This window comes from Paroedura picta, chromosome 10 (genome assembly GCF_049243985.1).
Source record: "Paroedura picta isolate Pp20150507F chromosome 10, Ppicta_v3.0, whole genome shotgun sequence".
Classification (NCBI taxonomy): Eukaryota; Metazoa; Chordata; class Lepidosauria; order Squamata; family Gekkonidae; genus Paroedura; species Paroedura picta.
In genome coordinates, this window is record NC_135378.1 from 53,827,551 (window position 1) to 53,846,719 (window position 19,169).

The window sequence follows — 19,169 nt, forward strand, 5'->3', positions numbered from 1 at the left end:
TCTGTGCAGCTGCTTTTGTTTCACTCTGAATTACAATACTAAAAACAAGAAATAAAAAAAACACGGGGTATATGTGAACAACTGTCCTGAAAATAAACTTGTGTTTCTACATGTTTAATATTTTTAGAACAAGGTAACTGATGCAATGCATTAATAATTGTAGAATTGTGTTGTAGTAATATTTATTTTTTTCTAATATTATCATGTAAAACTTAATAAGCATTTAAAGCGTTAATAAGAATCGAAAAACTCAGAAGTCAAACTTGTGTTTCAAGATGTTTTCCATAAGACATAAGTATTCAAAATTAAGCTAAGAAAGCTAAGAAAATTTTAGCTTTGCCTTGTGATACCCCAGTAGCTTTAACATGCACTGAACTTAGTTTACTGCAGCACACACTATAAAAATAAAAAGTGATAATTCCTTGTTGCAAATGGCATCATGCATCCATACAAAAATTATCTAATGAGGTGGAGAACAGCAGTTTCCCTCTCTTCTAATTCTCTTTTTCCATTGACACTCACATTTCTGGCACCAGTAGAGCCCTCAAAAATCACCATCTACTGAAGTGGTGTGTGAAATTATTTCCTCTTCTCCCCCAAAGCCATCCTAGGGGTTGCTTAGGGCATTATGGCATGAGGACTTAAGGAATGGAAATCCTGTTTTCTCTGCCCTTCATCTCAAAGACATTACAAGTGGGGGAAAGTCTATCTAACGGCGCATGTGCCTCAGGGCACGTGCTGTTTGAGGCCAGCCTCCCACTCTTAGTATTCCTATAAACTGCAAAGGATGCCGTCCTCCTTATCATGAAGAAAAGTCTTTTGGACAATCAACCAAATCAATTACAATTCTCTTACATATTTCATGCCTATACAATGGCAAGAGAACAATTTTTACAAAGTTACTTAAGAAATAGACTGCTGGTATATGGGGTGCATATGTGTGTGCTGTTTAAAACATGATAGTTTTTAAATATAAAATTTTTTCATTTTCATTATTTTTCAGAAATGTTAATACTGCTCTTTTCTCCTCCAAACATTTATTCAGGTATTGGGACTAAAGATGGAACAGCAGAAAAGGATAAGGATTTCAAAGGGAAAGCTCAGAAACAGGTTCAGTTCAACCCAGGACAGACTATGGCTACCTGGAGAGTCAGGATAATAGTAGATAATGAATATGAAGAGTCAGAGGTTTTCCAGATTATTTTGTCAGATCCTGTGATGGCTTCCTTGGAGTTTCCAGAAAGAGCAACTGTGGAAATTGTGGATCCAGGGGATGGTATGTTAGTCGTTTACATTTTCTTCTTATTTTCGCTGTTAGTCCTCCTATTTGCATTGATAGGAATGGAACTCTGAATAACAACACAAATACAAATGCTATCAACTTAATTTGTTTTTGTTTTCAGTTTTACTAATGTTTTTATTTGCTTTCCGTTGTTGTGGTTGTTTTTACAGAATCTACTGTGTACATTCCTGGGTCTGAGTACAGAATAGAGGAAGATGTTGGGGAGCTGCTTATTCCTGTTAGGAGATCTGGAGATGTTAGCCATGAATTAATGGTCATTTGTTCTACACAGCAAGGTATGGTAGAGTCAAAGGTTATAGGGCTTCCACAATCTGAAATTCTTTCTGTTCTTTAGCAGAGTTTACATTTGCTTGACACATCCACAGATGTATTAGAGATATGTAAACTGGAATACGTTTTTAGTAACAGGAACTCATGGATGAACTCCCATTGATCCACGGCAGGATCCCAGTTTCTCTTCCCCGTTGCTATTTTCTATCCCTTTTCCACCCCATTGCCATATTCCCTTTTCTCATTCCTTTATTGGAATTGCCTTTCTTTTCCCAGCCACAGACTGCTGTTGGTGATCTCACATGTTTTCTTGGTTGGAATTCTGTATTTGAGATTTTTTAACAGTCCTCCAGTATTTTGGGTGTTTGCAAAAACATCTCTCCTCTCTGTATGTGCTCCCATTGTGCAGATTTAAAGCGGCATGCCTCATACAAATGTTAAATGCAGAAACGTGTACTAATTATTCTAGCTTAATGCAATGGTTTATCTCTGTGTTTATATATCTGATCTTTTCTTGTTCAGCTTATTCGTACTTTAATGGGAAGGCGGTGGAAAATATATGTAAGATGGTTGTTTAAAAATGCTTTGTTTCCTTATGAGGAAGCACTTTCTTCTGCGTGGTGCACATGCTGAAAGATTTATGCCACTGTGGGTCACACAGCTAGTCAAGTTGTGCTTGTGAAACATGACAGCTGGTGGTCAGTTTCAGATGTTAAGTATGTCAGCACAGCTGTGGGATGTAACAGGAAGATGAAAGTACTATAGTTGGCCTGGAACTACTTTTTACAGAGATGAGATAGCTTTGGCTTCTCAGACTTTTATGCTAAGTCTTTCTTGGCGGCCTTCATAGAGTTAAAGTGATGGAAGCTTGCTGACTGATTTCAGGTTTTACTGTTCCTTTTTACATTGTGACCTCTCTTTGTCTTGGAAAGCACAGTTGACCCTTGTAATATGCAGAGGAGAACATGTGAAGGTGAAGAAACATTCCATTGTCATTTCAACAACTCTTTATTTATTTATTTGTTTGTTTGTTTGTTTGTTTATTTATTTATATTTTTATACCGCCCTTCCCTACGGCTCTGTGCGGTTTACAGAAAACATCTTGGAACATTTACATGGAACAGTATCAGTATCAATATAACAATATAACAGCAATAACATACCAACTAGAACTAGAACAGTATTTTCAACAACAATAACTTTGACACTCCCTTGATAGGTTCGGCCTCTCAGTCTGGGGTGGGGGGGCTGTAGATGTTATGGGTCAGTCGGCCTCAAGCAGATGCCTGGTGGAAGAGCTCATTTTTGCAGAGAGGGAATCCAAGGAGGAGGGACTATGCAAGCTGGAAGCTTGTTTGCATAGTGCTAAACCATAGTTTTCAGTGCATTTCTCAGATTTTTACTCAACTTTACCCACCGGGGTTTGCTCCCAGGAACATATTCTTCGGATGGCACTGTTACAATTCCATCCTTAGCAGAATCACACCCTTCTTGGTCCACTGAAGTCAATGAGCTTAGAAGGACGTAAATCTGCTTAAGACGTTTCATCAGAACCAAGCCATCATATGAGCTGGATGGTATACCTAGCAAAAAAGAGGTTGAAATGACACAATGAGTCATGGGAAGCTCCTAAAATAAACCAGACAAGATTTGTTTGAAAAATGCAATAACTTTGTAAAATAGCAATTTATAAATGAAATCCAGCTCCTGATATGCTAATGTTTGCCCTGATCAGTGAAATGTAGGAATTTTGATAACTATTTTTTTTTTCCCGATTGAGAAGACATCTACTAAGTAATCAGTCTTTGATAACAGCATTCCGCGTGCTCTCTGAGCAGGAAAATGGAAGCTAATCTTGGCTTTGTCAGGTTTTCTTGTAGTTCACAGAAACTTAAAAAAAAAATCTTCTGTTTCTTAGTTACCTTGGCAGTCACAGTCAAAAACCTCAATGCTAGGCAGCAACCTTTTAAAAGACGGTGATGCCAAGGTTGTTTGTTTCGATTCCTTAGTCAGTGAGTTAATATGGCACTTGAATATGATTTGTTTCCTTTCCTCATCTTTCTGTACTGGGGTACACAAAATCTTCAGGGTTCCCTTCTGCACACCACCATGCCCCCCATGTCTCCTTTTCTGTTCATCCACATGTATGTTTTCCCAGCTGACTGTGAATCCTTCCCTTGCTTCCAAGCCCTCCTGCCACCTGTGCCCACAGCTTCCTGCACCACATTAATGCCCTGTCCCCAATAGCACTGGCTCTTGCATGCAGCTGCTGGGGTTGCCAGGAGTACTGCCAGTATGCACCACTTGCATGTATTTCTTCATCAGTACTGGGAAGCTAGAAGCATGGGTGCTGAAATGCTTGCAAGCAAATGGACAGGGAAGGGCACATGGCAAGGAAGGTGAATAAGTCAGGGGCCATGACAGTGGGCCCTACCAGAAGTCCCACCTCAGGGGATGCTGACACCATTCTAGAAAAGTGCTTACTGAGGGAAGCCATTTCACCCCCTTTTACAGGTAAGAAGGACATAAGAGGAGCCTGCTGGATCGGACCAGTGGCCCTTCTTTTGCCAGGCATGGGATGTGTCTATCAGTGCCTTGCATTCAAAGTTATTTATGTAGCACTTAAAATGGGATTTTATTTTAAAGCAGGCTGAAGTGATTTGAAAAGGACTTTTTGTTATTTTAAAATTAAGCCTTACCTCATTGTGAAAACTCTCTAGTTGTAGTCCATCACTTCTGAAAGTAGGAGGGAAGATAAAACATCTCATTCAGATGGCACAATGAAATATAGTTCTTTGTGTGCTAGGCAGAGGTCTTGATTTATAACAGTCCAATACATTTAATTCTAGGATGCAGTGTTTGAATTTGATATGTCTGGCTGTCATGGGAAAAAAATAAACTATATGTTTATACACAACATAGAGAACTTTAATTGTACGTCTGTAACTTCAGTGTTATCCACTGTAAGGTTGTGTTTTTTTGGCGGTGGGTGTAAAGTAGTGATGGATGTGAAAAGTAACATTTCAAAAACTCATACATCTTTCTGCACGTTAAACATAATTTCAGTGAAATGTGTTCATCTACTATTATGTCTATTAATCTTAAGAGTTTAAGAGTTACAGCAAGCAGTGACAAGATTATCCATTCTGTAAAAGTATGACAGTTTTGTGCAATCCTTACAGCAAACCTTGTGCTGAGATTGCATTGCTTATACTTTTAGTTCCTTTGTGAAGGGAGGGTCATTGGATGTTCAAAGCCAGGGCTGTCCACACTGTATATCATGCCTTATGTTTCAGTTGTTGTTGGGGGAGTTTGTATATGCATTTTAACTTTGGTTTTAATGTGTTTTTGTTTTTAATCCATTAGCCACTTGCTGGGATTTATGACAGCAGAAAGGCAGGGCATACATTATGCTATTAAAATCTAGCATGGAATGTAGAAAGATTTTTGAACGGTGTGTATGGCATGCCAAGTTTTAATTAGAGAAAACCTCAGATTTGATTTGGAAACCAAAGGAAAACTTGAATGGGAGACTTGTACTGCCTATTGGAAAATCACATCTAAAGAAATTATTTTTACTTGTTAAAAAGACCATGTGGCCAGATACTTCCATCTAGGGCCATATTTTATTCCAGTGTTCTGTTTCATGAAAAGTGGTAGAACTACAGGCAGATCCTAAAGTCACAGAAAAGACTCCACAGCCTCATGTGGCTTATCCTACAATTAAAGCACAGTTTCCAAATGGTTTATTTCCAAGGTCATCTCTGCAGAACCAGCAAGTTGTTTGGCAGATGAAGTGTAGGAAACTGTCCCATTCTCAAAGGAAATAGCTTTATGTTAGGGAACATAGAAAGAATGGGAAACAATGGGAATCTGCCGCATAGCCAGAATTTTTTTGCTGGGGGGGATTTTTTTTTAAAGGAGGAAGTTACCTGAGTCTGTATGCTCAGCTGTTTGCTGCCTGGCCTCCCGCAGATGACACAATCCTCCTTCCTTTCCCCCTCCCCCAGGACACAAGGCCCCTTTCTCCTCCCTTCCCCCCCCCCAAAGGTGCTTGAGCCCTGTTGCCAGTTTCCACTTGGAGCCAGTGAAACTGCTTGCTCAAAGGTGGTGGATGTGTGAGATGCAAGCCGGGCCAGGGCATGGGGACTCAGATTATGATCATGCGCAGCAATAGCAGCCACTGCCACCCCAGTTGCTGCCCCAGCTGCTGCAGCTGCTTCTTCAGTAACTCCTCACAGTACCTGGCTACAGCTCAGCAGCAGGCCTGGCAGGTGCCCACTACCTGCTGGATTATCTGCACTCGTTGGTGCCTGCCTTGCACTCACATGCTCACCAGCACTACCATCATGCCACACCCTACCTGCCCGGCCCCTCCACCTCTGCTACCAACTCCTATAGCCATTGGTTGCTCATCGCTGACACAACTATGAGACTAGTGGATGGGTGCTTTGTGGGCAGGGCAAATATTAGGAGGGGCACTGCCCCTACCAACTCACCTATGGCTACAGGCCTGTTGGGAATTCAGGAAATAGGTTTTCTGGGCTCATAATAGGAATTTTTTAAAACTTGCAGATGAGAGGGCAGCAACCCCAAAAAATCTTTTGATACTAAAGTGCCATATTAAAAGATCTGCCGTGAAATTCTGCTTCTCCCCTCCACCACTGATTTCTTCTCTTCTCCCACCCCAATTTTAGGCTCTGCAACTGGTACAGTTCCCTCTACTGTCTTGTCTTATTCTGACTATATCTCTCGCCCTGAAGACCACATGAGCCTCATTCGCTTCGATAAGGACGAGACAGAGAAAACCTGTCGTGTCATCATTATTGATGATTCACTTTATGAAGAAGATGAAACTTTCAATGTCACCTTAAGTATGCCAATGGGTGGACAAATCGGAGCAGAATTCCCCAGCACCAAAGTGATCATTCTGGCAGACACAGATGATGGTGAGTAGGTAAAATCATGTGAAATGCTTCTTATTTTGTTGCATGAGAGAGTTTTGCATGATTAAAATGTCAGGTTGTGGTTTTCCCCCCTTTATACATAGTCTATTTCTACATTATATACATTTTTAATGATCCAAATTTAGGATGCCAGTCCCCAAGTGGGACCTGAGACCCCCTGGAATTCCAGCTCATCTCCAAACTAAGAGATCAGTTTTCCTGGAGAAAATGGCTACTTTGGAGGGTGGACTCCATAGCATTATACTCCAGTGAAGTCCTTCCCCACCCCAAATACCGTTCACTCCTGGCTCCACCTCCAAAGTCTCCAAAAAACAGCACAAAAGGAAGTGGTGAAGAAGCAAGGTTCCCTGTGCTAGTCTTCCACTAGTGATTGCAGACTAAGCAGCTGTGTTTTGTAAAATAATAATAATAATAAAATAACCAAGCTATATGCAAGTAGAAATCAGGTGTAGTTTGCTCTTAAGTCTTGTGAAGACCATAAGTGGAACTTGGTGCATGTCTAAGCCCAGTTAAATCAATGGGTTTCTGCATAGGACTGTTGTGTTAATTTTTTAACGTTGACTTGTATTTGCATGTTGGGCAAAAATTAACTTTTGTGGACAAAGTATGTGGATAAAGAATTTATTAACTCACAGTCATTAATGAGTTTTGTAATAGGTGTTGCTAAGGTACCAGCACATATGACAGAACTGATTCTGCTTGTTAAAGAAGTCTTTGCATTTAATTTGTTAAAAATAATGGGTTTGTGTACTTTTTGTTAGCCACCTATATAGGATGCTCTCTGTCATGTCTAGTGGTTAAAATAAGGATCAGCACCCCTCAGAAACTTAGTAGGGTCCATTAAAAATTGGGTGCTACTTAAATTGTAAGATCTTACATTCCATCTTTTAAAAAAGGGAAAGGTCCATGACTTTCTTTAACAGGTCCATTCCCTATGTTTCAGCACCCTCTAATATTGTAAATATATTACAATTTCAAATTCAAAATGAAAGATTTTTTTTTAAGTTTCAGCTTCCTTTAGTAATAAATAGTTTGGGGCTGACTTTCTGTTTACCTACAAAATGTATTTGTTTGAGTTAAATAATGATTTTACTTTGAATCAGAAAATAACATTTCAGTCAAATGCTGCTTGAATGCTCTTTTGAAGTTCAAGAATGCAGGACAGACACAAGTAAACGAATAGGCCGAAAGATAATATTTTGTTTTCCTGGGCAGAGAAAGGAAGAGAACTGCCCACAGAAATCCCAAAAGAGTAAAGTTAATCAAGTCATAATGGCCTTTTAACTAGACAGAACTTGTTTAAAAGCCATTATACTTTTTACTTGCATGACATCCTTCCTTCTTTATCCCTTTTTGCTAACAGGAAAGGAGAATAAAGAGGGAATTAAGCCATTGTGAAAAGAAGAGAGTTATTTTCTTCCCCAGATTTTAAAGGCCAGGTTTTTGGTCTTTTTTTTTAAGTTCCTGAAAGAAGTCCACTTGGCAACAATGGACAGAGTTGCTTCCCATGCTGTGTTCTAGTCTCCGAACTAAAGGCATTAATGGCACATTAACCACTGTTCCATACTATGTTTCTTATCTCAATTTGATTTGGCGTCAGGAGAGTCTGCTTGTCTGACTTGAGCAGAGCTGTCTCTCTTAGATTTCATTAGTGCACACTCTTAAGCATGGGAACAGCCCCATTAACCAGTTGCTGTGTCGCAGTGTTTTGTTGGACAGGGGAAAGCCTTTCAGAAAATGAAGCTGCTTGTTACTGTATCTTTTGGGGAAACAATGTACAAATGTGTTGTAAACCACTGTATTCTGAACACGATTTTGTTCGACGGGAATCTCTGGAGTGCAAGAAATTGCAGGGTGTTCCAGTGACACTACATGATGTTTGAACAGAATTTAAAAACTTCTTACATTTTATCCCCCTTTTAAAGCCGAACTTCAGGGGTGGTTTATGAGTTAGGTATGAGAAGCCAAATAACATCTATCACTGGAAGTAGCCGTTTTGATAGCAGTGGGCAGGTAATGGGCAAGGAGGTACAGGGCAGAGAACTTCTCCCCACCCAACCTGCACTATCAAATCCCGAGAGCCCCCTTGGGTATGTAGATGTAATAAAAGCTATGCAAGCATTTGCGTTTTACTGATTAAGATGGCACTGCTAAGAAGTTCTTTTTAAACACTTAGGAAGATTGAAGGAGACGTGAGCTTCTCTCTTGTCGACTTCATGTACTTGTTTAAAAATGGTGCTTTAACTCAAGACGTCTTGTAGAATTGTATGGCTTGTTATACTGATGGAACATTTCCTTCTCTTAACAGAATTCCCACTGCAGCTATTTATGTGGTGGTGAGGGGCTCTCAGCACTGTCCTTGCCTAAATGATGGTTAGGTGCTTAGTAATTTTTTTTCTTTTATTTCGATGGCAGCAATTCATACATGTGCTATGCATGTTAATGCTTAAAGCAGGAGTTTAAAAAATAATTTTAAAAATAGTACGTGCATGTGTGTGACTATGAGGGCGACCTGTTCTTCTCTGAAATAGAAAATACCTGGCTTGCTTTCAGATATGTCAGCATCAGTAGGCATGTTTATACTTAGGCTCATGTCAGGCATCTAATAAGTCAGGTAATAAACAATGATTAGGAACATGAGAAAGAAGAGTTTGCCAAGACACTCGCAACTCATTGCTGGCTGTTGTTTTCACTGGGATCCTGTGCTATCTCAGCTGGGGGGCTTCACCTTGGAGAAGGGAATAATAAAGACCTGTGGTTGCCTGTTTCCCTTCTGTATGAAATAACCTCTTGAGCAGGGGTAGTCAACCTGTGGTCCTCCAGATGTCCATGGACTACAATTCCCATGAGTCCCTGCCAGCAAATGTTGGCAGAGGCTCATGGGAATTGTAGTCCATGGACATCTGGAGGACCACAGGTTGACTACCCCTGCTCTTGAGGATGCCTTATTTACAGGTGATTGCAGCCAGTGGCCATCTGATTGGAGGACGTGGAAGACTGTATCCATCAGTGGCCTGTCAGTGGGGAGGGATGTGGAATAGTATTTACTGCTTGTTTTGCATTTTGTTAGAGATGATTTTTGGGATAATTAAGATGTGGAATAAATTTAAAATGGACACACCCCAGTTTGTCTACACCCCTCTTCAACTGTGGTGGCCAAAACTGAACACAGTACTCCAAGTGAGGCCGAACTAGAGCACAGTACAGCGGTACCATCATTTCCTGTGATTTGGACATGATGCTCCATTTGAGAGTCTTGTAAGACTTAAAAACCAAACAGATGCAACTGACATGTTAGAGTTACCAGACTGACAGCCAATGTCTGCAAGAGGGGGCCGTGAGGATTATGAAACTCTTTTGGAAAGAAGTGGTAGGAGCAATAGAAGAAATAAATTATAAAAATTAGCATTGATGCCTTAAGCAGTTCTTGTAAATGATGGCAGGAGAGATATCTAAATATGAAAACAAAGAACTAGACAGGAGCTTGGTAACTGCAGGTAAAATATTTAAAGCGGGTCATTCTACTAGAAACCATGTATAGAAGACTGGATTTGGAAAGTTTGGCAAGTAATGCTAGCTGTAAAATTTTGACATTTGCTTATTTGCATTTAAGAAGGCACACAAATAGGAAAAAAATGGCAATTCTGCGCTTGTGCAAATTCCTTATAGGAGACCATGTGTGCATAGGTTATCAATGCAATAGAAATATGCATATCTGCATTGTAATGCAGAAAAATGCAGCAAATATTATTAATTACACATTTTATTTATGTTGCTTTTTCGGTTTTGAAATGTGTGCTTATCACAACTCCTTTTTACAAAACCCAATAAATCAATGTTTTAAAACTGCACTGTTAATAAAAATTGCAAAACTATATATCATGGCTGACTTCATCCTAGTGTTTATAAATCTTGCAGTGGAGAAGAAATAAATTTGAATGTTATCACTAACAAATGTTCAGGTGTTTATAGAAAGATATACAATGCAATGATAACCATTTAAACATTGAATTTGTGGCTAAGAAAAAATGTGCTGAGCGACAATCATAGTTCAACAAGATCAGTATCAGATGCCTATCAGATATTCACTCAGCAATAAAGTAATTATGCATCGTATTTCCTTTCTGCAAATCTGGTATTAGAATTTGAAAGCAATAACATGAAATCATAAAAACTTGAATACAAAATTAAGTTTATGGTGCAGATTAAGCTGCCTGGAAATCTTAAGACTCATGAAATATCATGTTGCTCGGTATATTTGGATCTGTCCTGAGTAGGCACCTTAGAAATCATAAGAATTCAGGTCCAAGATCTCTATTGATCATTAACATGAGAATTCCAGACTGGAGTGTCTAATGTTTATTTGGTGACAGAAGTGATCTGTTTGCTTTTGTTGAGCCTTATATATGTGTGTGTGTATATGGAGGGAGTTTGAAATAATGAAATAAAATTGAAAGGTGATAGTTGTACTATGAGCTAGCATAAAAAGGAATCTTGATGTTTTCCACTGGCTATGGGTATAAATTACTCTCAAGATTTGAGTCCTGACTCCACCAGGGCATCCCTGAATGTGGGCTCACATCATAGGAGAGAAAGTGAAAATTAAAGGAAATGACAGAGGCTATGTAATTGCTTTCAATAATTAACTTTTGTTATTTTCTTTAAAACAACCTAAATCCCTAAGTGGAGTGACTTGAGAAAGTGGGTTAGGCATAAATTCTGGCATGTTGGGAGTAGTCTGCCACGATTGTTGTTGAAAGACAAGCAGTAGAGGGAGGTCACTCATGTGAGATGTTTCTCGAGTGTGTCTGTAATTTGAGCAGGGAGCCTGTTTCTGGATAGTTTTATTTAGATTTCTTTCGACTGACCTCAGGGAGAACTAGCTATGTATGTTTATAAGAGCAGCTTTCCATACACAGTTCTGATTGGCCAGAAAGCATTTTTTCAGCAACTGAAGAACTGTTTTTTGTTTGTTTGTTTGAAAGGTGGTCTGTACGTTTCGCTGAATAAATGTCCATGTGATGTTTTGCAGATGAAATTTGCCTGAAGAATCAACATTAAGTTTGCTTCGGTATCAAGAAGGAAGAAATGAGGCTTTTTACTGAGGGAGAAACCTAATTTGCATGTATATTCATATTTATTCTTTCTGTTTCCAGCCTAGCAGGCACAGCTTAGGGCAGCAGCAGGAGAATGAAAATTCTGAATAGGAAGTCAGCAAGGAGAACTGGAAATGATATTGTTCAGTTCGTGTTCCTGCGTCAGTGCCTAGAACTACTGAAGAGCTCTGTTTCTCATGTGCTTGCTCTCTCTAAGTTTGCCTGAATGGAATGTCTCTTTTGGCCTGTTCTCTACCAGGACTCTCCTTTTATGCCATTGCAATCACCCATTCCTCTCTGCAGATATACAGTCCCCTACCAGTCTTTCTTCCCATGCTTCCAGACAGTGTAGAGAGCCTCGGTAGAAGCCACAATACTCAAACCATTCCTCAAGCAATTGATACATAAGCCATTCCTCTCTTCATGGGGGTTTACACAATAGGCATCACTTGAGTTCCCCTTCACAATTTAAGATGGAATCTGGGGACCAAATTCAGAGGTTAGTCTTTAAAAGAGAACAAACCCTCAATTTGGTGGGCAATTGAGCCCATATAAAGCAGGAGAAAAAAAGTGTGGTTATAGGAAACGGAAAGGAGGGGGTAAAGATGCCATGGTGCTTCGGCATCTGAAGCAGCCAGCGCTGCGGTGTGGGGAGGAGAGGAGGCATGGGCCCACACCTCCCCCCCCCCAAAGCGCCCTACCCTAGCCCTGACTTGGATGGCCCAGGCTACGTGGATCTCATCAGAGCCCAGAAGCTCCACTTAGTACTTAGATGGAGACTAGCAAAGAAGTCCAGGGTTGCTGTGCAGAGGTAGACAATGGCAAAAACTCTATGGAGTGACCTGCCTTGCAAACCATATGAATTTGCCATAAATTGCTCAGCTCCTGGTGCATAGCTGCTGAAAGTACAATTATGGCTGTGCTAAGATCTTTATGCACTGCTATATGAAAAGATGGTGGATGCTAGGAGAGGGATAAAGATAGACTACATTTCGAATAGAAGGCCAAGTTTTAAAAGGTTGAGAAACATAATCCAACTAGTACTCTTCATCTGATTTAGGAATATTTTAGTGCTGTTGCAGGTACAGAAGCCTAAACGAGTATTTGTGCTTCATGTCAAATACCATCAAATGATTAGTCTAATATATGAGAAGACTTAAAATATAAGAATTCAAAAGGTAATCAGCACACGTCTGACCAACATCTCAGGAAATGTGTAATGTTAACATTTCTATAAAGATAAAAAGGAAAAGCCATATAAGCCAGGTAGACAATACCAAAAGCCAGTGCTTTGATCTTTGCTTTCTACATGCAGCAGAACAATATGGGTTTTGTAATAGGCCCTTGATTATACATGAGTAAAATCTAGGTTCTATATCATTTTCCTATTATATAGAAATATGCTGTCTCATCATATATAACTGAACAAAGGATCTGGTTGTACAATAATGAGCTTTGAAGGCAACTTGAAAACAACTTGTGATTTTCTAAGGAAGCGGAAATCTTGTCATGGGTCTTTACAGGACTATTTAAATGGCATGGCAGCTACAACAGGTTTCAAGATCAGTTTGTGTTTGTAAATAAATAAGAGTTTAAGGAATTTCCAGCTTGAGTGCTTTAAAGTTATTTTAAGACAATCACAAATATATTTGTAAAGTGACTAATAAATGATTGGTTAGCAATTTGTTTTTAAAAAATGATCTCCCTTAATGAAGGTGCTTTTTTTATTACTTCAGAATATTCAGAGTTTTGCAGTTTTGTTTTGCTCTAATTGTTCTCATATCTCAGTCTGTTGTTAAATTTCCTTGTAAGTATAAGGAAAGTTTAGAATATATATAGCAGAGAGTATTTAATCAGTATTTAAAATTAACCCAGCAAATGTACATATATATTCTCAAATCTCTCACAAAACGGACTGCTCTTGTTCAGATGCTCTATGCTGACCACATTCAGCTGAGTGATAGAGGTATCATCTGAGTGCTTAACATAAAGATTTGTTTGCTGGTTATGCCATCATTTCTGTTATGGAGGTTTTTTGACAAAGTATTAGTGGCACCAAGATGGGGTCATCTTTTAATAAATATTATTTAGCAACAAAACAAAAATACCTTTAAAAATGTTTATTCTTCTTGAACTTATTTCCTGTAGCCTGTTTTCCACAGCTTGTGCTAAAAATGGCACAGGTGGAATAAGTTAAGTTGAGCTGTTCTACTGACAATACACCTGGTCTGGACCAGTTTTGGAAGGAGCCAGTACAGGGGGAGAATTCCTTTTTACTTCAGTTGAGCAGTCTGATTTGTTTACATTTATGTAACAAATTGAAAATGTGGGAAAAAATGTGAAAAAGAAAATCAAGTGTCATTCTTGAATAGTTAGGGCAGAATCATAGCCTAGTTCTGCAGCTCTAGTTCTCTGCATTGCTTTTGCTTGGCAGAGGTATAAAAAAGAATGAAGAAGATATTTCCTTCTCCATCAGGAATGTAGCTTTAACTAAGTTATGTATTGCCATTCATAGAAGAAGATATGTTAGATAGGCCTCTGTTCTCCTCCGCTTAATAGGGGGCTCCACCTCAAAGATTGTTTAGGTCCACCTAACAAGAATGGATTATATTTCAGAAACAAGTGATTAAATCCTTGTAATAACTGAGGCATGACTACTAGTGTCATGTTCTTATGGCCTTTAGTCATGTCTTTTTAAACAAGTCTTTATTAATTTATTTAATGTATAGAACATGGGAAGAGTAAATTGATTTAATTAAAAGAACAAAGTTTAACTCCTGTGGACTAATAAAAGTTTTATTCAAGGTATAAGCTTTCATATGTATGCACACTTCCTCAGATACCATACCAATATTTGGACCTGGGATTTTTCGGAAATACCAAAATCTATTCAGGTCCAATAACCCCCCCCTCCCGATTTCGTGCACACCCCTAGATGCAGCTATGATCTCTCTGGTTCTGTTATCAACATGGCTACCATAAGAACTGGGAGAATAATGGGCACTTTATGAAAGCAACTTAGCAGTCTGTAGACACAGAACAAATAGTTCATATTAAAAGATGTTATTCTTTTTTAAGTAGGGATATCAAAGATAGAAAATATTAGGTAAATTAGTACTGTTTATATTTTTGGCATCCCATTCAGTGCACAGCTCCATTTTCTGGTGTGGAATTTTGTTTTGTTTTGCGGGTATATTATATATTACAGGTGTTTTCTGCTTGGGTCATATTGTGATCTAGATTGCGTATATCTGTAAGGTTAGACATGGTCTTTGGACAAGGTGTAAATAGAACCTATGTTTCTTCAGTGACACCTGAAATTTAAGCAGTGTGGTCTTCTGAGGCAAGAGGGATCAGTTTTAAAGGCTTCCCCCTTCCCTCTCTTAGCAGCCTCAGAAGAGAGCATGGGGAAGAAAGATGCCACCAAGTAGCTGATCAAGAGGATCAGCTGTTTGATGGAGTCTATAACTGCTTTCCTGATCTGGTGCAACTGCCACTGCCTAAAGCAGGCTCACTTGACTGGAGGAGCTTATGGGAGGCGAGCAGACGCAAAGCCAGGCATCCTTGGCGAGCAGATGCACGGCCATGTACTGATGTCACACAGATCCTGCTCCCAGCAGCCACTGCTTTAAGAGGCGAGTTGTTGCCACCATGGCTTGTGTTTTATATATATGGTATATATGGAATGATTATGATGATATTTGTTTTATTCACATGTACTCACGCTCATGCACTATCCCTCCGTCTTATGTAAACTGAATTGGATCTAGTGTAAAACTTCAACTTTAGCCAGACCTCTTGTGCAAGTGGAAATACAAGAAAGCACAGCCTCTTTCAGACTGCCTTTGTAATCCGTTTTGGTAGCTGGTTGCTAATGATTTTTTGTATGTCATTTTACACACAACCATTTTAGCAACTGGCTGCTAACAGATTTTATTTACGTTTTCATACAAAATTGTTTGTATCTGGTTAGCAAAGTGTAGTTAAGCCTTTATTGTGTTAAACTGCTTTCTTTCATTTTCACCTCTGTGCAATTCTAAATCACTATGGTATGCTGTTTAAAATCTCTGTAGCATTTCCAATATTGCAGCAGTTTTTTCCTGTCCCTTTTCACTGGACGATCCTCCTCAAACTTTATTCCAGTGCTTTTATTTGAGTGCTGTATCACTAGATCAAGAACGCACCAGTGCTATACTTCAGTGCTACAGCAATGCTACTGAGATGTGAAAATTTTCCATGTGAAGCTTAATTCAGTATTGTGTCTATGTTGCTCATGTTAAAAATCAGATAACTGATAATGTGGAATTGATAATTTTGGTTGGGTTTGGGGTTTTCTTAGGTTTAAAGTCTATAGTCCACCTATGGACAATTTTTCACAGTTAATGGCAGTACAAATTTGGGGAGCAGTTACTAGTGAGAGACTAGCCTTAGAATGAGATCAGTATCTGGCTCTATGCCTACATATATTTATATAAATATATTTATTCTAAGATGGTTTTATGGCATGGATCTTAATTGCCGAGGATGCACAAACAAAAATACGTGCAGCATAAATACCTCTCAGCATATGTGCATAGCAAAAGAAATATGGGCATATTTATATCCCAACAGCTGTTTGCTGCAATTTATAATATGGGCTACAATCTGCTTATCATCAATGTTTGGAAGTAGTAGTGCATGTGGCCTGTATACAGCCCCACAGTTAAGGAAAACTGTGGGGCAGCAGTTTCCAGTGATTGCTCCCTTCCTATGCAATACACTTAACTCCCTACCCAATTCTGTTTCTCAGAGTCAGTAGATCCTTAGGAACAGCATAGTGGGCAGTAGAAGCCTCCATCTCCTCTTAAGAAAACTTAAATACCCTTAATTATCAGAATGAGGATGACTATATATCTGTATAATTGTAAAATGAATTTTTCATTGTATAGTTAACTAAAAAAAAAGAATGCTAAATCTCACTAACTTTGAAGTAGGCAAAAAAATCCAGTGAAATGACCTTGGAAGTGATTTCTCACCAGCACTGTGAAAATAACTCCACATAGACACATAACTTTTATTTTGGCATTATGTTGCCACAGCAATCGCAGATATGCTACTAAAGTGCCATTAGAAATTGCTTTTAGTCCTTCAAGATATGATGAGTCTTCGGTGAATGTAAAGAGCAATTTCTTTTTCCTCATTAGTGAGAGAACTGGGCTTCCAGAAGCTGCTCAGATTTTGATCTGTAATGACTGCAATACCTGGAAGAAATGTTGTCCATTTAAAAGTGGTATAATAAGAGAAAGAGAGGACAGGGGATCTATTCCTAGAAATTTGTCTTGGCAGTATCTGCTAGTAGTGCTAAGCCTTGCCAATGCTATTTCTCAATCAGGCAGATCATTCTGCAAGATCCTGAATTATTCTGACACCACTCCAAGATAGGAGAGGGCCAGTACTACACAGAGGAGGACCTTCTTCCCTGTTGTTAGTTTTTTTTTTTTTTTAAGGGGGATTGCTTTCCCAGATAGTTGATATTTGCTAACCCTCCAGGTCTTGTGGAGACTGTTGTTTTCAATTACTCCATTTAAAGACCGGGCCATAGATGGTAGATATGCTGAGTAGGCACTGACTCTGAAGATTGTTCAGATGTTTCAGCTAGCCAGAGGTGGAAAGGCTGCTGATGGGTTCTAATTACTGTGATCCTGTCTCACCAACAATCAACACTAAAACGTTTCTACTTCCAAGCCTAAGTCAAAATAGTGTTTATGCCCTTGAAAGCCCTACAGCACAGTTACACCCATGGAAGTCTGTCTACGAATTTTATGCAGATCTCATGCTCTGATACACCCCCCCCCCCGCTGCCAACTTTCAAAGGGCCTTCAAAGCCAACTTGACTATGGAACTTCTTTTTCAGTATTAAGTGCCACGTTAAAACATTTTTATTCACATAGGCTTCTTGCTAAGTGTAACAGTAGGGCTTGGTTTTTTTCTTAGTATATATGTCTCTGTGTTGCTCGTATAACTACATATTTTAATTGCTGTTATTGTTGAATATTAATTATTTTAATGGCTGATTTTATGTGAAACCTGTCTTGGAAATGTTGGGTTGAGCGGTAGGATGTTTTTTTAATTGATAAAGTAATTTAATGAAGTATACTTTGTAGATGACTGTACATTTTATGAGCTACATTGAGAGTCCAATGGCATCATATAATGGAAAATAAATGTTTTTAAAATGAACTCTAAAGGCAATGTACTCATTGTGTTATGCAAAATGCAAAAAACTTGGTAATGAAGAAATTCTGCTTCCTCAAGCCATGCTAATTAACGTACCACAATCTCCTAAATTAGTGATACTCTCAGTTAGTCTTGTGATGTGTGATCTCTCCCACAAAACAAAGAGGTGACTGCTTAAGCCCATTTTAACTATGACCTTTTCCCTGACCCCTTTAGGGTACTCTCTATTAAAGGATAAGGACAGTTTTTCACTTTGGGGAATTGAGGTTGATGAAACTTTTAAAATACTATGTATATAGTAAATATATACCTGAGCCTTCGGGGAGGGCGGTATATAAATCTAAATAAATTAAAAAAATAAATAATAAAATAAAGTGCTGTATTTTGGCAACATTTCTGTTAATTGGAATTTTTAAAAATCAGTTCATTCTATGTTTTTGATTGGCATGATCCTATTAAATCATTTTCATTTCTAGGGGGGATATAAATGTTGTTATTTATTTTGAATGATTTACTTGCAACAGTGTTTGTTAATAAATTTAATAAATTTAAATTTAATTAATTCCTTCCATAAACAAATTAAAAGCCTTAGATGATCATGAAGTTATGAGTAAATGTCTAATGTCTCATATCTTACTTGCTCATTTGACAGTCGTTTAATATTAAATAATTTTAATTTTGTATAATTTAACAACTATGTCATTCATGTTTTGCAGATACATTTGATCATCTCAGTGCCTGTTAACCTAATGTGTTTCATTGTTTCTTTTGAAATTTAATGTTTTCTCTTCTAATTATATTAATTTATTATTATTTATTATCTGTGTTGAGTACCCAGCTTGCTGGGGGGTAAACAGTAATGACTGGAGAAGGCACTGGCAAACCACCCCGTATTGAGTCTGCCATGAAAACGCTAGAGGGCGTCACCCCAAGGGTCAGACATGACCCAGTGCTTGCACAGGGGGATACCTTTGCCTTTACCTTTATCTGTGTTGTATGGCTATATGTTGTATTGGTATAGTTGTATGGAGTGGCAGGATATGAATGTTCAAATACAATAAGACCGAACAATCCCTCAGGTACATTTGTGTAACCATAGTTAGCTGTTAAGTTGGCTGAACTTAACTCTGTCTAGTTTTTACATATATTTAAAAGCATGAGAAGAACTGCAAAAGTCAGTATGAATGTGAGTGGAAACACACACATGCTAATATGCATTGTGCTCATTCCAACCAGTCTTTTAGCTGTTGAACAAAGTAGGAAAGGATTCCATTTGACCTGCAAAAAAGGCTATGTTAAGAAACTATGGACAAAAGC

At 38.6% G+C, this 19,169-nt stretch overlaps 1 protein-coding gene across 1 annotated transcript in view; it reads left to right on the forward strand.

Moving 5' to 3' along the window:
* The window catches only part of FREM3 (FRAS1 related extracellular matrix 3), a 79,547-nt gene that overhangs the window by 33,619 nt on the left and 26,759 nt on the right, over nt 1–19,169 (forward strand). Inside the window, exons 4-6 of the mRNA XM_077300200.1 lie at nt 1,046–1,276; nt 1,453–1,578; nt 6,271–6,522. Of these exons, the coding sequence (XP_077156315.1) occupies nt 1,046–1,276; nt 1,453–1,578; nt 6,271–6,522 (609 nt within the window). The remainder of the gene's footprint in view (nt 1–1,045; nt 1,277–1,452; nt 1,579–6,270; nt 6,523–19,169) is intronic.